Here is a 19,372-nt window from a genome sequence, read left to right on the forward strand (position 1 = left end):
TGGAGCTCGATAAAGACGACACCAAGGCTCGTGAAACACGATATCAAGGACATTAGGGCTCATAGGAGAGGGTATTGAGGATATTGAAGAGATTGAGGCTGGTAGGAGAGAATACAGAGGAGATAAGAGTTCATAGTAGAGGATGTCAACGATAAAGGTTCTGGAACTCGATATCGACGATACCAAGATTCGTAAAATTCTTGGATTCGTGGGACACGATGTCAACGTGATTCTAACCCGTGGGACCCACTGTAAACGACCTTCGACGACTCGTGAAAACCGATACCGACAACACCAAAACCAATGTATCTCCGCGACACAGATATCTCTTCTTGAGGGAATACAGTGGGTGGTCAAGTTACTATGAACACTTGAAAATTTCCACTTATTTGGAGTTTGGTTAAAAATGGAAGAAAGAACATTTAAGGTGATATGTTCTTCGTTACAAAATATTAGGTGTGAAAATTAATTCTGTCCTATGGAACTATTGTTGAATAATGATATACTAAATACGATTGAAAAAGAGACAGTATTTTTGAATGTTGCTTCTTATAAAGGGACAAATGGCACTATATTCTCAATTTTGTTTATATTTTTAAAACCGTGTTCGCTATACAATTATATATAATTATGCATTTATAACTATGCAACTATATAATTATGCATTTGTAACTATGCAACTATATAATTATGCATTTGTAACTATGCAACTATATAATTATGCATTTGTTTAAGGAATATTGTAAAAGAAATGGTAAACACAATTTTTGTTTAGTACTTCACTATCTTCTGTGTAAGCTCCCAAAGGCCCATTCTCGTCCGTATATTAATTCAAGATCAAAAGTTTTGGGAAAAAAATATGTACAATTTGAAAAAGAACTGAATTTCAAACACCATAAAATGCGTAATTTTGTCAAAATCCTTCGAGATACATTCAAATATCACTAAAGACTGCGACATACTTATATAATTATTTAAAAAAAAGAAACTGATTGTCAAACACTTATATAACGTATAATTTTGTAAAAATCCTTTGAGATACGTCCAGATATCACTAAAGACATACTTAAGTAATTTGAGATGTTGCTATATTTATTGTTCGATTTCCCGTGGAACGACCCTAATTGTCTTTAAAGAAACGCCAGACAGTTAAATATCAGCCTAATAATTATCTCTATCAGGTCGCGTGTGTCTCGTGTCGTCAGTATTAGGACCCATGAGAGCGGAATTGTCACTGCCGAGTTTTCAGATCGCGCAAGTCCAAAATCATCTGTGTCGCGTCCTACAACATCACGATCGTCCATATCGATTCACACGAGTCTCGTGTAGTCGGTATCGATTCGTATTCAGGCTCATCTGTACTTGTGTCCCAGGGCCCCGTGGAAATGATCGGCACAGTCATCACTGACCAAAATTCGAGACACCAGTTTTAACTGACAATTAATTAATTAATAATTAATTAATTATTTAACCTCTTCTTTAAATTTACACTATTTTTACCTAATTTCGAACAGTTCACTGTACACTAATATTGGTAAAACAAAATATTATATATAAATTAAAGACAAATTTGTACTCTTTCATTCGCGATAAAAATGTAAGTGATGTAATGTACCATAAGTGACCTAAAACTTTTGTACAGCACTGTACATTTTTTGCGTTTAATTCAAAGATTTATCTACTATTAGGTTTGTACCAAAAGAGTCTTTCATGACTTGCACTCAGGTTACTCTATGTTACATTTTTATATAAGAAGGCAACCTACTTTCTTAGAAGTGATGTTATAACAGTAATAGGAGCAAAGTGGATACGCAATTCGATAATGTAATACAAAACATAAAATATTGTGTATGCATTATTCGTTAATGAAATGAAGGAAACTTTTGGAACAATCTAATATAGTGTATATAATTGTCCACGCAAATGATGTATACCGTGGTCAATACTGGTACTAATCAAAACTAGTGTTGGTCAAAACTAGTGTTGGTCTAAATTAGTATTAATCAAAACTAGAGTTGGTCAAAATTATTATTAATAAAAAGTAGTGTCTAACAAAACTAGTGGCTAAGAAAACTAGTGTTGGTCAAAATTAGTGTTAATCAAAACTAGTATCTAACAAAACCAGTAACTAAGAAAACTAGTGTTAATCAAAACTAGTGGCTAACAAAACTGGTGTCTAACAAACCTGGTGTCTAACAAACCTGGTGTCTAACAAACCTGGTGTCTAACAAACCTGGTGTCTAACAAAACTGGTGTCTAACAAAACTGGTGTCTAACAAAACTGGTGTCTAACAAAACTGGTGTCTAACGAAACTAATACCAGTGAGCTCTGTGTCGGTCATTTTCATGGGACCCGTGTCCCACGGGTTGCGCTAATTATCCTATCCTTCTTATATTTTCATAAGTACAACTTCGATTCGGTTTCGAGTGTATCGATCATCTCTCGCGTCGTTTGCTGTGTCAAAGTGAACGCTAACAGTCTCGTACGCGTGCTACGCACAGTAGTACGCGTTAGCGGTGAACGGAAGAGTTAAATCATACCTTTCGGTCTGTCTTCCTGCGGCGAGGCCACTCCACGCGTGATCTGTTCAGCCAGGGTTGCCTTGTCCTTGGGGTGGACATAATCGATGAAGGAACGACCTATCCACGCGTCCTTGGGATAGCCTAGTGCCGAGCATATCGAGGATGTCGTGTACAGCACCAGGCCGTCGTGCATCGAGATCACCGCGCAGAATCCCTCCTGTGGGATGCAACACGAAAGCAACAGGTTTAATTCAACATAGATTCCGAGTAATCCCATGAAATTTACCACTAAACCTTCCAACTTTTCTGTACACTTCTTATACACGATACAAAAATTATATATTATTGTTTCATTTATCATTTAATTAGTAAGAAGTGTTTTAACTGTTCGTAGGTTCGGTGTTAATAATTAGGCTGCGAATGTTTACGCATTTATGGAGTACGGAAAGCAAATGATAGTAAGCTGGGAGTCACAGTCACCTCAGAGGACTTAATGGGGGGATAGGGATACAATAGAGATAATTTCAAGATATGATTTATATTAGAAATTAAAGTTATTGACAAAGTAGTATGAAAGACTAAATAGTAGAAGGGAATATCGTTAGTTAATTACTGGATAAGAGAATAGAATTTAGGATAGAAATGTTTAACTAGAATAAGGTTTAGGTAATTGTATCGTATACAGTCAGTGTACGAAGTATTCGTACAGCAACCAATTAAAAATAAAATTAATAAGAAAAGAAATAAGAGGTTAAAAATAATAAACCTTAATTTACGCAAATTCTACTGTAAAAATACATACAATACTAGTATGTAGGAATGTTGGTTAATTATTTCTCCCCCTAAAATGTATTAATAAAATAAATATATGAAGTTTTATATTCAATTGGTTCCTGTACGAATACTTCTTACACTGACTGTCTATATTCTAAGTAAAATGTATAGCTTGAATAGGCGCCAACTCTTTCTATATCGACGCGATAAAGAAATAAAGCTGTCACCACTACTACATCTACTACTACAATACAATTACGTATTTATAGAAATGTAAGGAGATCTACGAGAATGTGAATAAATGCGAAATTACATAAAATATCAAGAACAACGTGAAAATGTTATACCTTTTATAAACAATTTCTCCAACTTTGCTGCTGCCGTTTAGACACACTACAGAGACACAAAACGCGACTTGAAACTCGAATGCAAGTATATCTACGTTTGATTGAACAAGTTTTACTCTTGAACGGTCCGTCGCACGTCCGAATCGTTCGCGATACGGAGCGTACTGAGAGCTCTGTAGGGTGCGGCGATCACATTGTTCGCGGAAAATCAAAACACGACCCTCGCGGAGTGACGTCACGTTTCGAAAGTTCAATAGGTGTGGCCTCTTATCTACGTGACTTTCGATATGTTTACCACGGCGATATCTTTAAATATTTCTTGGAAAAAAAACTATGTACGTTAACGTTCCTTGGGCCGAATTTTAGTTTCCGTTGATACTATTTGCAAAGCATTTACTTTAAAATTTCAAATTAGTAGATGCAGTCAGTGTAATAATTAGACTGCGGATCTTTATGAAAAATAAAATCTTCGCAAACGTGCCTAGAAAAATTGAACCTAAATAGGAATCTGTTTTATTTTGCAAATATTATAACGCGAACTTTACTTTCAATCTTTTATATATTCTTGCACATTGTTTGCATTTTGTAGCTTCTTGAACATTCAAATTTCCTATAAATGCATAAAGATCCGCAGTCTAGTAATAAGTATTTATACAGGAACCATTTGTTTCAAATTGTTTGCTGTACGAATACTTCTTACACTGACTGTAGACAAATAGTAATTTATAGCACCGTCAAGCGTCGTCAATACTGTTATTGGTCACCGATAAACTGTGGATTTTTATGCAAAATAAAATCTTTGGAAACGTACAAAAATTGAACCTACCGTCAATCATAAGTTTCGACGTCTTAAGAAGGTACTCTTTTATTTTAGTTCTATTATTTTATTTTACGCGAAATATACTACGTAACTCGTAATCAAATTATGCAAGACACTTAACGATTTTAGAAAATTACATATACGGTCAATCCCATAAACATTCGTACCCTCTTGTCTATTGAAGAATATTGACTAAATTAAATAATATTTATGATATCATGAATTTTTCATTACAAATATGTATATGAACAAGCTTATACGTGTATATATTTATATATACATCAACATATTTATACAACCATACACTCGAAAATATCAAATATGCCATTTAATTTAAACAAATTTCTTCGATAGACATAGAGGGTACGAATATTTATGGGATTGAACTTTACTTTCGATATTCTTTTATATTATTGTATATTGTATGGATTTTGTAGTTTCTTGTTTATTCAAATTTCCTGTAAATGCATACAAATCCACAGACTAGTTATCGGAGACGTTATGTTCGTGAAAAGTATCAAAATTATTTGCCAAATAGTGAATGCATTAGAAGAAATTAAAAAGAAAGGAATAGATTTACACTGCTTTCATAGTAAACAAGATTTATGGTTGCACTACATAAGCTAAGAAAATAATTTTAAAACTTAGCGAGGAGTTCGATTCAGTTTAAAAATTAAAAATTGTAGCCACTTAATTAATTTAATGCAGTTGCAGAATTCAACACATTCAAGTCCCTTCTACTAAGCAGAAAAAATTGTAGAAAGGTAGAGTTCCACCAATTCTACTCGATCTTGTTCCTCCCTGAAGAGACACCCACAATCGAGTACTACAAATATTGTAGGAGAAAAAGAATCGACTGATCGAGATCGTCAAGTCGACGTTCGAATTCTACAGAAAGGCTACTTTGATTAACCCTTTGAGACCTGAATAATTTTTTTTTCTCGTACTAATGTATCTAATTTTTAGGGTTAACATAGACTAAAATTAGTATGACGAAATTTTTTTAAATCCTAATAGTATTGTTTTTGAGAAAAACTGGTCTATCCTCATGTGCAAAAATAAGGAGATTCACCCGAAACGATAGTGTCCGTGATTTTTAAATATTGTGTCCTCAATTGTGAACGCCAGGTCTGAAAGGGTTAATTAAATCGTCTAAACGATTCCCGTTCTCCCAAAACTAACCACAAACACGATCACCAACTACTCAGTACACGTATTTTCCTACCACAATTACTATTAAAATAAATCCATTCCCCGTTGCTTTGCAACGGATACTAACATTTGCTTGAGAGGTGGAATCATCCAGAGGATTCGGACGAGAAGCAAGTCCTGCTTCGCCATCTGTGACGGTATCGCCGTTGTGCTCTCCGGGATCGGTTGCGTCCACCAATTCTACAGTAGCTATTTCTTCTTGTGCACAACCAACAGAAATTTCCTTTCGTTACATTGCGTTTAGACGTGATTATCTTATTTTGTCTTTCGTGGATAGAAATCGCGTTGAAAGCAACATCGTAAAAATTGTCTGACAAGTATTTCTTTGTACCCCGTTATACAGAGTGTCCCAGCATCGGTGGTACAACCGAGAAGAAGGTGATTCTACATGAAAAAACAAATCGAAAATAAGTAATAACATTTTTTCACTTGAGTGAAATTGAAATTGAATTGAATATTAAGCGAGTACGGGTACACTTAACTATGGCCTAGATAAATGGATCTCGATCCAGACTTTAAATTCACTCTAAATCCGTAGACAGAAATGAGTAATACAGCACATCATCTTGATACTAATGATATGAATACTACTTATAAGTCTCATATGTATAAACATACATATGACTTGTATCGGGATCCATCCATCTAAACCATAGTTACGTGTACGCGTACTCGCTGAATGTTCAAAACCGATTTTCTCGAAAACGAAACCTCAAATGAACAAATTTTATTCTTTATTTTCGATATGTTTTTTTATGTAGAATCACCCCCACCTCGGTTGTACTACCGATGCTGGGACACCCTGTATATTAATTACTAAAATATTTTTAAAACTGATACGAAATTGAGAAAATTTTTCCTCTTAAAAATAAAAAACGGTAAATGTTTGACCGCCTAGTTTCACAAGGGTCCTAAGACTGGATACACCTGGCTGACACGAGGCAATGTTCGCATCCAACTCTCGCTTCATTCATCGAGAAACCGTCGCGACTCCGTTAGCTGTTAATCGCGTTACAGTTGCATACGAGAGATATTTTTGCACCGTGCTTTTGATCTTGTCGTAATCTGGTATTCATGCGTGCGTGCGAGCAACGAAGGTGTGACGATCTAGCAATCCGGAGGCATCGCCATTACGCAATCGGATCTATTCTCGGTCGTAGGACGCGTGTCCTGGCCGCAGGACACGCCGTAGGACTCGTAACAGACCGAACGAAAAAAGCCTGCGTGAGAATCAGTTTTGTTCGGGGCGGATTATTAAAAATTATGTAAATAATTACGTAAATCGGAGACGCATCTAGATGTTATGTAAAGCCTGGCTCGATTCGATGGCTGGACTAACCGAGAGCTCGATCCTATCCCTTTGTTCGCGGAATAGTACCGAGCGATTATATAAAAGGAACAGAAGGAGAGCCGTGTTTAGAATGTTTCGTTTTGACACCGACGTTTTAACTCCACCGCCATGTGTAATTATTCGGACACCCTACGTGGATTGATTGTAAAAAAAAAGTCGTCACATTTTTTTAGGGGTAAGAATACTTCTGGGATTGACTTTATGAACTCTAAACTGAGTTATTTTGTTGTCCGACAAATTTAACACTAAACCTACGTTCATGTGTGACTATTCACAGTGTGACACTACTGCGATTAAAATAACTAATAGAACAAATAACTAATCTTAAAGACACTTTTTTTAATCAACCCATTACTGCCAGGTGAATTTAAAGCATTTAAGGCGCCACGATTTAACCCTTAAAAGCCTGATTTTACAAATTAAATTTAAAAAGATATCAATGTATTCATCGTTTGAACAATTTTGTCAACTGACGTTTATTTTTGTAACTTTTGTTCAAAAGAACACTACGCAATGGTAACACACATACACGGTCTGTCTAAAAAGAAACCGAACTTTTGCTATAAAAAGAAAAAAGTACAAGTAAAGTTTGTACACACACGTTTATTTACTCAAAATAATCTCCCTCTGCGTCAATGCAGTGTCAAAACAGCAATTGCAGTCTTGCACTGCAAAGGTCCTTCGAAATGTTAATTACGCGGTCTACACGCTGTATTGACGCAGAGGGAGATCATTTTGAGTAAATAAACGCGTGTGTACAAACTTTACTTGTACTTTTTTTCTTTTTATAGCAACAGTTCGGTTTCTTTTTAGATAGACCGTGTACAGCCAAATATTAAAAACAAACTGAATGCGAGTGTACGATTCGATTTAAAAGTCCGGTATGAAATTGGAAACTTAGGACATTTAAGAGTTAATACAACAGAAAGTGATATTAAATTTGTTGTTAAAAAAAAAAAAAAATTTGCGATTTTCTTTTGCAATAATTCGTGACTCAAAAGTCTATACACTTATCCCTCGAGTAATTGGAACCAATTTGAACTACGAGACATCAGTTGGTAGTGAATGGATTGAATGCAAAAATATTTTACTTGGAATTAAATTCAATAATGTATAAACTAATATACGATGTAATTCGTATACCGCATATAAAAACTGTATACATAAGTTTGAAAACGGACATTTGATCGGTTGTGGTAGGTTTAGTGTTAAATAAAAGTGAAGTAAACGTGCACTTCTACTCGGCCATTTTTTGATCACAACCAACCTGGTTTCTTTTCAAGTACAGGTTTCGATAAGACGACGACAGTATAGGAGACTGCCTCTGGTGGTGTGCTGGCGTTTTTCAAGGTAACGTTTGACTCGGTGTTAACAGCCAAGATCGCCTTCGACTTCTTCTTCTTGTGTTCTTTATCCTTTCTTTTGCTGATTGGCTGCGGTAGGGCTTCATTGCTATATTCGCGAAGACGTTACATGTACAAATGGAAAGAAAGTTCTAGTCTCGTCTAGCGAACAACATTATTATACAGGATGTCCCAGCCTTAGTGATACAGCGCTCTAACTTCAAAACTATTAGCCGAATGGAAAATTTCAAATATAGAAATTGCATGGTAAAGTGGGGCTCATGTTTCAGCGGGAAGGAATTTTTGTTAACTTTGATATTTAACGAGAGATGATGGTCAAGTTTCGTTTCTCAAATGAAACCATATACTACTATATTGTAGTAATATATTGTATATTGTAGTATTGTATAACAACTATATTGTATCACTAAGGCTGGGACACCTTTGTACATTGAAAAATTGGTACGGACGAGTTATATTTAATTATTTAATATTTTCTGAGTCTAATCATATTTCAGAGGGAGAATTTGGCAAATGAAGCAATCGCGATCGATGACAGGTCCTATGACCCTCAAAATGGATCCTAAAATTCGAGAAAAAGAAATTTTCAATATATCTTTATGCTCTCATTAATCGTCATAGTTAATCGTTTGATAATATTAATTGGTTTGGTGTGAAGAGCAATATTATTGTGTTTCATGCTGAGTCTGCTAACTGGATTTATCGGTAAGGCTTATCTGGAGAATTTTACTTTTGACGTTATTAATCGAATGAGTAATTTGTTAGATTAGTCGTATACTAATAAAGTATGTATTAATTAGAAATTAAGTAATTAGCAGCGGCAAACCTAAGTCAGCATTTGCTAAATAAGTGTTAATGATAAACATTGTCCCTTGTTGTCTGAAAGTAGGTTTTATGCTCGATTGCACAAGAACTAAAACGAACATTAATGTTTATAAATGAATTTACAATATATTCTTATCAAGTTTATGCTACCAAACGAGTTAAAGAAATTTAAAGATTTTATTATTCAAAGAACAACAGCTGCCTGATTATTGTAATATAACTTATGTATTTAATATTTATATTATAATTAATTTAATTAATATTAATTAATTAAAATAATATTAAAATAATTAATATTATAATTAATATTTATTTAGCAATTAGTGATGCATCAGATTGGCTTAAATTTTTGAAATTAAATACTTTCTGTTTGCGCTAGAATCAGCTTGCAATAATTCGTACTGAAAGTTAGATCATCGACGGACTTACAGCAGAGTAAGTTTTCAATAATTCCAGCAGAATCTTATCGCAAGATTCGTTCGACTATTGTGTGGGAACATCTCAGCATAGTAAACTATAGCGTCGCAAGCGGAAGGTATCAGACTTCTCACGTTCTGTTCAACGTGATACTAGAAACGTTGATATCCCTAACACACTGGAATGAGATATCAACTACAAATATTCTAAAAATAAGTGTGCGTTTCGTTGAAGCAACGAATGAAACACATACGCACGCGAACACGAGTTGCAGGTTAATTTGTTACATAAACGCTCCTTTTATTGTTATGAAAAGAAAGTTTCAAAGTCAAAGGGTGATTAGATTTCTATCATGTATTAGGTGGACTGGCAAGTAATGTCGTTTTTTCAATTTGAAATACTTGCTTATCACTCGCTAGCTCATTGATTTTTATCGATCCGGCATTCAAAATTTTTACACTAAATGGCAAAAGGCTGTTGATAACGACGGCGATTACATAATTAATTAAAAAATGGAGTTTATTCAAAATTTGTTTGAATTTAATGTAAAATAATCGACATTACATTCCAGTCCACCTAATATATAAAAAGTAAAAATAAATGAAAATTGGAAGAACCTTCGAAGAGATCTTGTATTGAAACTTAAATATAAATTGAATAAAAATAAATTTAAATGTGTATTTAAATTGTTATTAAATTTTGTTACCAGAAAATAAAACCTTGAAGGCCCTTTTGGAAACCCTTAATTAACCTGTAATATCTTCAATTTTACATTCAACTGAATAGATGTTTAAACAAATATTCGAGTGTATTAGGGGGGCCAGAAAGTAATGTCGTTTCTTTTACATTAAATAAATTCTTTCAAACAAATAAATTCATCATATGTTCTTATTTTTAATCAATTATGTAATTGTCCTCGTTATCAATAACCTTCTGCCATCTAGTATGCAATTGTTCAATACCTGATCGATAAAAATTGATTGGTACACGGTGAGCTGGTAAATAATAAACAAGTATTTGCATTTGCAGCAACGACATTACTTTCTGGTCTCCCTAATACAAGAAAGCATACTTGAGTATACTTAGTAGACCTCCCACGGATCGGTTACGCGAGATAACTTTCTCCAGGAAAAGCATCGACCAGAAAAATGCTACACATAACAAACGTCGAATCGTGACTGCATTCGTTACATCAGAAGGAGAAAGCGAATTTCTCTAATGATCTTTCTAAGCTTTCTTGCAGCCGTAAGGCCTATCGTTCAACCCGACCACTTCCGTCTTTGAGATAATGGTCCATGAATGACGAACTTACATCACCCGTGTTACATGTACATTTACTGGAAGAGGTTCTCTCGATGTAACTCATTTCTACACTGTCTTGTGCAAAACAATTTTCGCACGTTTATTCTTCGAATTTCTATTGAATATCTATTTAGAGTTTCGAATGTGCTTACGTAAAATTAAATATGTTTTAGATGAATATCGTTGTATAATTTGTTATTATTTTGTAGTTATAGTTCATATGTTTGTTTATACTACAATATTATATATAATAATATTATATATATGTGTAATATATTATATTATAAAATATATACATGTGCAATTATTTTTTATTCTTCATCATTCCATGTTCGATTTTCATCCCCACATTTTCTACATATATTTATCTATATTATGCTACATACACTTTCTATTACCTCCACACTTTTCAAACAAAATAGTGCTATCACATTTTAAATTGGAACTAATATTTTTCTTTTTTTACAGAAATGAGTTTATTCAGAGTTCTTTTCATTTATCGGGTTTTATTTACATTTTTATAATCATGTATACAAGCACCTCTTCGTGTTTAACTATTTGTATACCCAAAGAGAGCTCAGAAAAATACTCTTTACTCCGTCACTTTTCTTTTAGAAAAAGATCTGTATGGAATGAAGATATGTATTGGAATGAATCGCGATTGTTCTTGAATGAGAAATAAGAAACCGATGACTAAGAGGTCATTTTTTGCACAGTTTAGAAATTTATAATCCGATTTTATGAAATCACAATGAATTGTATATAATTCTATTCTTTTTGTGTATAAATAAAGTGAGTAAATAGTGTTAATGATTTTGTTAGATGGCATATGAAAAGAATAAATCAATTAATTTTGATTTGTTAAACGAAGACTAAGCGTTTGGTGTTCAATTATTATTTTTCTTTTCGAAAAAGATCACATTTCCATTTGGTTATTGTGACCAACAAACAATTTTCTTGTAATCTTCAATCGCAATGTTCAAATATCCGGTTTTTTTTTTTATTTTTTTTCTCTCTTTCGGCAACGCCCACGCGCGAAATCAGAAATAGACCGATTTTCCAATGTAATTTGCGGAGTGGACGTTGATTTATTATAACAGCGCGACGGTCCATCCGGATTATGCAACAATACGTGGGGATATCTCAAGCCACGTAGGCCGACGCCAATGGCGACATTGCCAGGCACGTGGCACGGCACATGCATCAATGTTTACAGCGATCGTTTGTGCGCGCTTTCTCGTAACTGAATGCAATCGTTCCATGTATGCGCAAGATGTGACGCGTGCTAAAAATTCACGTACAACGAGACAGTGTACGTCCTGGACGTGTCACCTTCGCAAACGTGGTAATTATGGAACGACCGCATACGTACGTGTCTATCACGGAAATAAAAAGCAATGACGATTAAACGAACCACCGACGGTCCCATTACGCGGATACCTGCGGATCAGAGTTGATCGTGGCAATATTCGCTCGAGCAAACAGGTTGGTGTTTGCATTTTAGAAATAATAAATGTATTGGAATGAATCGCGATTGTTCTTGAATGAGAAATAAAAAACGATGACTAAGAGGTCATTTCTTGCACTGTTTAGAAATTTATAATTTGATTTCATGAAATCGCAATAAATTGTATATAATTCTATTCTTTTTGTATATAAATAAATTGAGTAAATAGTGTTAATAATTTTGATGGCATATGAAAAGAATAAATCAATTAATTTTGATTTATTGAAACGAAGACTAAGCGTTTGGTGTTCAATTATTATTTTTGTTGAAATCGAAGTAAATAAACTCAAATAAATGTTGTATGTGACATATAAAATAAATTTATTTTGATTTGTTGAAATAGAGACCAAATGTTTGGTCTTAGATTATTATAATTTGTAGAAAATTCTTTATAATTCTCGAGTTTTTATTTATTTTTATAATTTATTTATGTTTATAATTACAACAATTGTAACAAAAGTAACCAATTGTCCTGCTAGGTTTTTTGCACCTATCAGCAACTCGTGTTCGCCTTTAAAACGATTATCTTCTCTTTAAATAATTTATTCAAAAGTTTATTTTATTTATTCAGGAAAATCGTTCACTGACTGCGATCCAGATCCGGAAAGAGTTACGTAACAGTTTATAAAAACTAATCATAATTGTATGCAGGAATAATCTCAAACGATAAGCAGGTTCTTACAGTATTGTTGCGTATTTGAATTTCAAATTGGATAACTCTTCTATCAGGGAGCACGTTCCCCTTGATCAGTACACGTTACCATGTAATACCCATTTAATGTTGTTGGCTACAACAGTAGTAGTACTCGGTTACTAATTTTACCGTAAACCGCTGTAGGCTTGCCTTCCAGGACGTAAATAGACGCCTGCGAATGGTTGACTACTATGATTGTTCAACGTCGCGCGTCGAATAACTTCCACTACTTGTGGGGCTCGATACTATCGCTAGCAAAAGTTTCAAATTTAAGAGTGTTGAGCTTATGGAATCACTTTGAACCACGTCTGGAATAATCACTGTTGTAATAAGTACAATCCAAAGAAATTTCCAATTTATATCAAATATCCTAGCTCACGAGTAATGAAATTTCTAATTTCTTTCTTAGAATCGAACGAGTCTCACATTTATTACAATATTTATTTATTACAATATCCTAGCACACGACCAATGAGATTTCTAATTTATTTCAAATGTGGCTCTCGCTAAAAAGAAATTTCCAATTTATTACAAATGTCCAAGCTCACGACCAATGAGATTTATAATTTATTTCAAATGTCCCTCTAACAAAATAGAAATTTCCAATTAATTTAAAATATCACCTCCTAGAATCAAATAAGTCTCCAATTTATTACAAATGTCCAAGTTTACGACCAATGAGATTTATAATTTATTTCAAATGTCCCTCTAACAAAAAATACTTCCAATTAATTTAAAATATCACCTCCTAGAATCGAATAAGTCTAAAATTTATTACAAATGTTCAAGGTCACGACCAGTGAGATTTATAATTTATTCAAAAAATTTCCTATCGCTAAGAACGTATAGCCACCAGACAAGATATTGTCCAAGACTACAAGACAATAAGTAGGTCATGTAGCATTCTGATAGAATGGGGGTGCGTCAGATACACGGTGGGACTGTTTTACCTAGTTACCCCTTACGTAAAGCTAGCCAAGAGAGATAAGTTACTTTCTACTGGATTCCTTACTCATGTTTGCTGAAGTCGAGGTCGTAATTAGATTGTCAATTATTTGAACTAGATTCAATGCTTGTCCTTCTCGTATCGATAATATTGCACTATACAATCCGATGAGAGCGACCCGAGAAATGTTCAACATGCAATATGTATATCGATCGTCGCGATTGCTTCTGTTCGTACCAATTTTCTTCTTCCTTTTCAGTGTTCAACGATACGATAAAGTAATTCGAATGGTGTGTTTTACCTGGATCCAAATGTCGAGGGACGCCTACCGCAATAACCGCTACTCGCTGAGCGGTTGCTGTTTCTCGAAATTGAGCTGCCACTGCTGAAACACACGATAAACATGGAATATTAATTTAAGAAAGCTTAATAAATGATTCTGGTAAAAATGGAATTCAAATGGAATTGTACTACAGCAGGTCGATTTCAAAATATTTAAAAAAATCGATACATTTATAATTGTTATTATTCGACTACAGAAGTTTATACAAATTCATATTTTCACATAACAGAAAAATAATTGAAAGTTGTATGAAAGAATGTCTTATCTTCTAAACAGTATAATGTTTATATCATTGTTGATATTTTATACATTTTCCATTTGTGCATTTTCATTTGCCATAAGTGGATAAATATCAAATACATAAATATTTGCAATGTAGTGATAGCGTACAGTACAAAAAGGTAGTTTATCATTGAATTTCATTAGTAAGTTAATTATTAAGTTCATTAGTAGATTTACTGTTAGATGTATATAAGGCAAAAGTGTGCGTCTCAGTGAGTCTCATAAGATCGAAGACATTCCTTGGAATGGTCTTGTTCGAGAGTATCGATTATAATCGTAGAATTCAAGCGCCCATAAGGTCTGACCATTAATTGACTATACTACTGCGGCGCTTATTCAGACGGTCTAACTACGGATGTCTCTTACTACTGAACGCTTCTACATGTGATTGTCAACGGACTTTGAGATTTAGATTTTTAATTAATACACTGGGGATGCTTATGAAAAATTATATTTTTACAGATTCATGTAAAGAATTGAAGTCCAAAGAAGAATAAGCTTTATTTTCTAAACAGTGTAATATATTCTTTATTAATGATATTTTATACCAATTAATGAAATTGATTTGGAGTGAATGAAATGAGTTGATATTTTATACTATTACATTATTTATATTATATTTTATATGTTATATTAATCAAAAATTAACATAACCAGCTCAAATATGAATTAATTATCAAACGCTCAATATTGCAGCACTTTCAATGTTTATTTTTTAAACAGTATAACATATTCTTTATTAATGATATTTTATACCAATCAATGAAATTGATTTCGAGTGAATGAAATGAGTTGATATTTTATACTATTACATTATTTATATTATATTTTATGTATTATATTAATCAAAAATTAACATAACCAGCTCAAATATGAATTAATTATCAAACACTCAATATTGCAATACTTTCAATGTTTGATATAATAAACATAATTCATTAATTAGTGTCTTCATTAATTTTACATTCCACGAGGAAAGATTCATAATTATAAATTAAACCCAACAAAAATTCTCGTTCCGTAAACTAAGGGTGTAAAAATCATTCTAAAAGAAATTCTGAGGATGCTTAACATCCTCCAAATTCCGTTCTCTTCGACGCTAGACGATTACGTGCGAGCTAGACGGAATTTTGCAAAAGCGCATTTCTCAAACGGCCTCGGCCCATTGGCCGATTAAACCGTCGCGTCGCCGCGAAAGTCGCGTTTAGCTGGCACAAAATCCGCGAAACCAGTCGCGGAACAGCGAGAGGGAGGCGAGGAAAAAGGTTCGATCACATGTTCGGCAAACGTGACCACCGCGATCGGCCCTTACGTCGGGGTCTTTCTGGCCTTTCACTGGCCTCATTATTCGCAAGAGAAGGGGCACACGGAGCTCCTACATTTGTTGCACCTCGTTTTAGTAGGAAAAATTATTGCATAAGGTCTGCTTCACGCTCGTGGCCCCGTGACTAGAACCGTCGAACGGGACCACGGGTTCAGGCTATCGATTCCGTTTCAGGGCTCCGCGTCGAATGGTGCCAAGGAAACCGCACACATTAACCAAATATTTAAACAAAAAGGAAGTTAACGGCGAAATTTTACATGTTCCCGAAATATTCCACGCCGATTTATCGCCATACAGTTCGTCTATAATTTAAATGAATTTACAAATATGTTTCAATAATGTGCCGAGCAAAGAACCGTATTTCTTTAATTGCAGTATATAGTTGATCCCTAATTCCATGAATGTTGCAAACATATGAAATTAATCTGCCAAGCTAGGTACCATGTTTTCATAATTACGTTAAATATATAGTTGATGTATAGTTTAAATGAATTTAGCGAATGTTCATTCTGTACCTTTATGTTTCATCATTTATTAATTTAAGTTTAAGTAGATGTATTTATTTGTCATTCTGTTATGTTAAGCTACCAACCATCTAATTTCTCGATATGATCCCCGTTACAATGAATCTATATATTGCATACTTAAATCTTAAGTGTACATGTACAAAGTTTGGTAGCCATCAAATTATTCTTCAATATTCTTAATAACTAAAATTATAAGAATAACATCTGTTCGTTCCAAAAAAGACAAATAGGATTATCCTCTTTAATTATTTATAATTAATTAAATAGGATTATCCTCTTTAATTATTTATAATTAATTTGTACCCATCAGTTGCAACTCGATCGAAAGCACCGGTCACAAAATTATTTAAAAAATACTTGAGCAGTTACTCGCCTATGGGCAAAATTTGATTCGAATAAATAGATGACGAATAAAGCCAAACGTACATCTATTTATTCGACTGTCTATTTACGTTCTAACTGATGAGTAACGAATAAAAAAAACTGTTAATCTCTTATTCGTCGTTCAAGATTTTTATCCATATAAAAATTCAAAGATGACAAACATTCTTATCTAGATGATAACATCGAATAATGAATAAACGATAAACAATTAAAATATAAATAATTATAAGCAACTGCATCACTCACTCGTTGAAAATAAATTAGAATTTGTTCCACAAAATAATATATATTTCACAACGAATAAATGAAATACTACCTGTTGAATCGAATGAATAACAAGGCGGTTTTATTCGTAGTGTATTACACGAATAGAATTTCTCCCACCTCTGAAGTTACACGTGACGGAAATATATGTTCGCGAAGCTTACACTTTGTCGCTCGTTTTCAATTGCACGTATACGTAAAACCGTTCGTAATTTATTGGTTGTATGGTATATGGAAAATTTGTCACGAACACACGGACAAACAGAGGATTATTGACGCAAAACATAGAAAGACGTGCTTCTGTATTCGAGCATCACGATACGGCGATGGTGTATGAGCACGTTGCATGCAGCTGCACGTTGCCAATAGGAAAATGGTTGCATGTTTCGGAAACGTGCGAGATATGCTATATCTGTGCTGGTGGCGATGAAAAATATATATGCTATAAATGTGACGGACGGTTCAACAGATTCGTAACAATTGGAAATATCAATTCTAACTTGGGCATTCTAAATGACCCTATTATTGTTTGGTTGCTGTCTTGTTATCGTAACAACTCTGAAATTTTAATTAAACTTTGCAAGGTTGTTTCTTCGGTTCGTTCTTTCTCGCAAAAATAAGGGATAAGTATATTGTATCAACAGTGTTTCAAGTATAGAGGGTGAAACAACCCTTAAGAGTTTCAACTCCCATTCTTGAGAACTGATGAAGACACACGGAAATTTTATTAAAAGAGAATTAACGAACTATAAAGAACGAGTTCAGTTAAAATTAGCTTCATGGATGTCATTAATAAATAAATTTAATTGCAAACTATGTAACGAACGCAAGTTCTTATTTGTATAAAATGTATGTCGAAAAATGTAATAATTCAAATAAAATAAAAGTTGACTCCAGAATGTAATACCGATAATAAACAAACTAGATTGCGGACCATGTCCAAATATAAATCTGTATTTGTACAAAATAATTATCGAAAAATGTAATAATTAATATCAAATAAAAATTGATTCCAAAATGTGAAAGTATATGAACACCTGTTGTTATATGATTCAGTATAAGACAAGGAGCTCCCCTTGTCACGTTGTGGTAAGATTATATATTCGGACACGTGTTTCGGATGACAAAAACATGACGTACAACACGTGTCCGAATATTGTAGAATTTTACAACGTGACAATAGGAAGTCCATGCACTACAATGAACCGAATAATAATTATTATCCGGCGTTATCAATTACAGTTATTAATAGAATTATTACTCATGTAGTTATGAAGATGTATCATATGTATGAGCCAAGTTGTATAGAAATAACTATCCACGTTCAAGCAGAATTTATTAATATATTCTATACAATTCAACATGTTTACTAATATTTGTAGTATTACTGAAGCTGATTTTAATTACAGTGTTTCTCTGTACATTCCAATGTTGTCCAAATAAGTAACAAATTAATTGGACTTATCTTTTGAAAATATTAAGTAGTTCATTTTTTTTAAATAAACTCTGTTTTCCAAGAGTAGCAGTGTCAGTAAACATTGTTATTAAAAAATAAAATCTCTGCAATATCTGATACAGCAAAGATAAGCAAATACATACACGTGATCCATATTTTACCACTCTGCCAAAATACATTAAAAGGTTCTTTCCTTCCGAGTTCTCTGCTCTAAAACAAATCACATGTCTAAGCTGCGCGAGCCATTTAGTTCAGTCACTTTCAACAATGCGGTAATCGGTAATCTAGCATTCATTCGACCTCTTTTCGCTGCGTTTCGCAATTTGCTAGAGTATGGGTGTATTAAAAGCGAACGTGGAAATGCAACCGGCATGCTTCGCTAAGAAACTAGTTAGCCTTAACCGTAGTGTTCGAGTTTCCATCTTTCTCGTTCGCTAGACTCTCCATCTGCCTCTCGCCTATACCAGTAGCAAACCGTGTCAATGCCAAGCATCCTGCGATACTCTGTGCACCACAGACCTGCTGGATATCCTAGCACCTCGCACAGATTCGACTTTCTGCGCCAATGAATGAAGATGACTAATGTAAAAGTCCTTACGAAGTACTTACTAATGTAAAAGCTTCTTTAGTAACATTATAAAATTAGGCTGAGCTTTAATGACCCAAGCTTTCAAAAGTAAAGATACCCAAATTTCCTTGGAGATTGATAT

General features: G+C 33.8%; 1 protein-coding gene and 1 long non-coding RNA gene across 16 annotated transcripts in view; one reads left to right on the plus strand and one right to left on the minus strand.

Moving 5' to 3' along the window:
* The window catches only part of LOC128888523 (period circadian protein), a 46,804-nt gene that overhangs the window by 25,822 nt on the left and 1,610 nt on the right, over positions 1-19,372 (minus strand). For 10 of the 15 annotated variants that reach the window (XR_008460282.1, XM_054145443.1, XM_054145449.1 and 7 more), the window contains 4 exons: positions 14,384-14,467; positions 8,295-8,479; positions 5,744-5,874; positions 2,542-2,740 (listed from right to left, as the gene is read on the minus strand). Coding sequence is in view for 14 of the 15 variants with exons in the window: in XM_054145443.1 (XP_054001418.1) it covers positions 2,542-2,740; positions 5,744-5,874; positions 8,295-8,479; positions 14,384-14,467 (599 nt within the window). In the remaining variant the exon portion in view is untranslated. Of the gene's footprint in view, positions 1-2,541; positions 2,741-3,644; positions 3,917-5,743; positions 5,875-8,294; positions 8,480-14,383; positions 14,468-19,372 lie in introns of those variants that run through there. The other 5 variants (XM_054145450.1, XM_054145452.1, XM_054145444.1 and 2 more) reach the window with 3 other exon arrangements.
* On the plus strand, positions 6,153-10,483 carry LOC128888687 (uncharacterized). The gene is made up of 4 exons (XR_008460319.1): positions 6,153-7,202; positions 8,316-8,377; positions 8,889-9,096; positions 9,596-10,483. It is a non-coding gene; the product is annotated as an uncharacterized LOC128888687 (long non-coding RNA).

Source organism: Hylaeus anthracinus, unplaced genomic scaffold (genome assembly GCF_026225885.1).
Source record: "Hylaeus anthracinus isolate JK02 unplaced genomic scaffold, UHH_iyHylAnth1.0_haploid 11994, whole genome shotgun sequence".
Classification (NCBI taxonomy): Eukaryota; Metazoa; Arthropoda; class Insecta; order Hymenoptera; family Colletidae; genus Hylaeus; species Hylaeus anthracinus.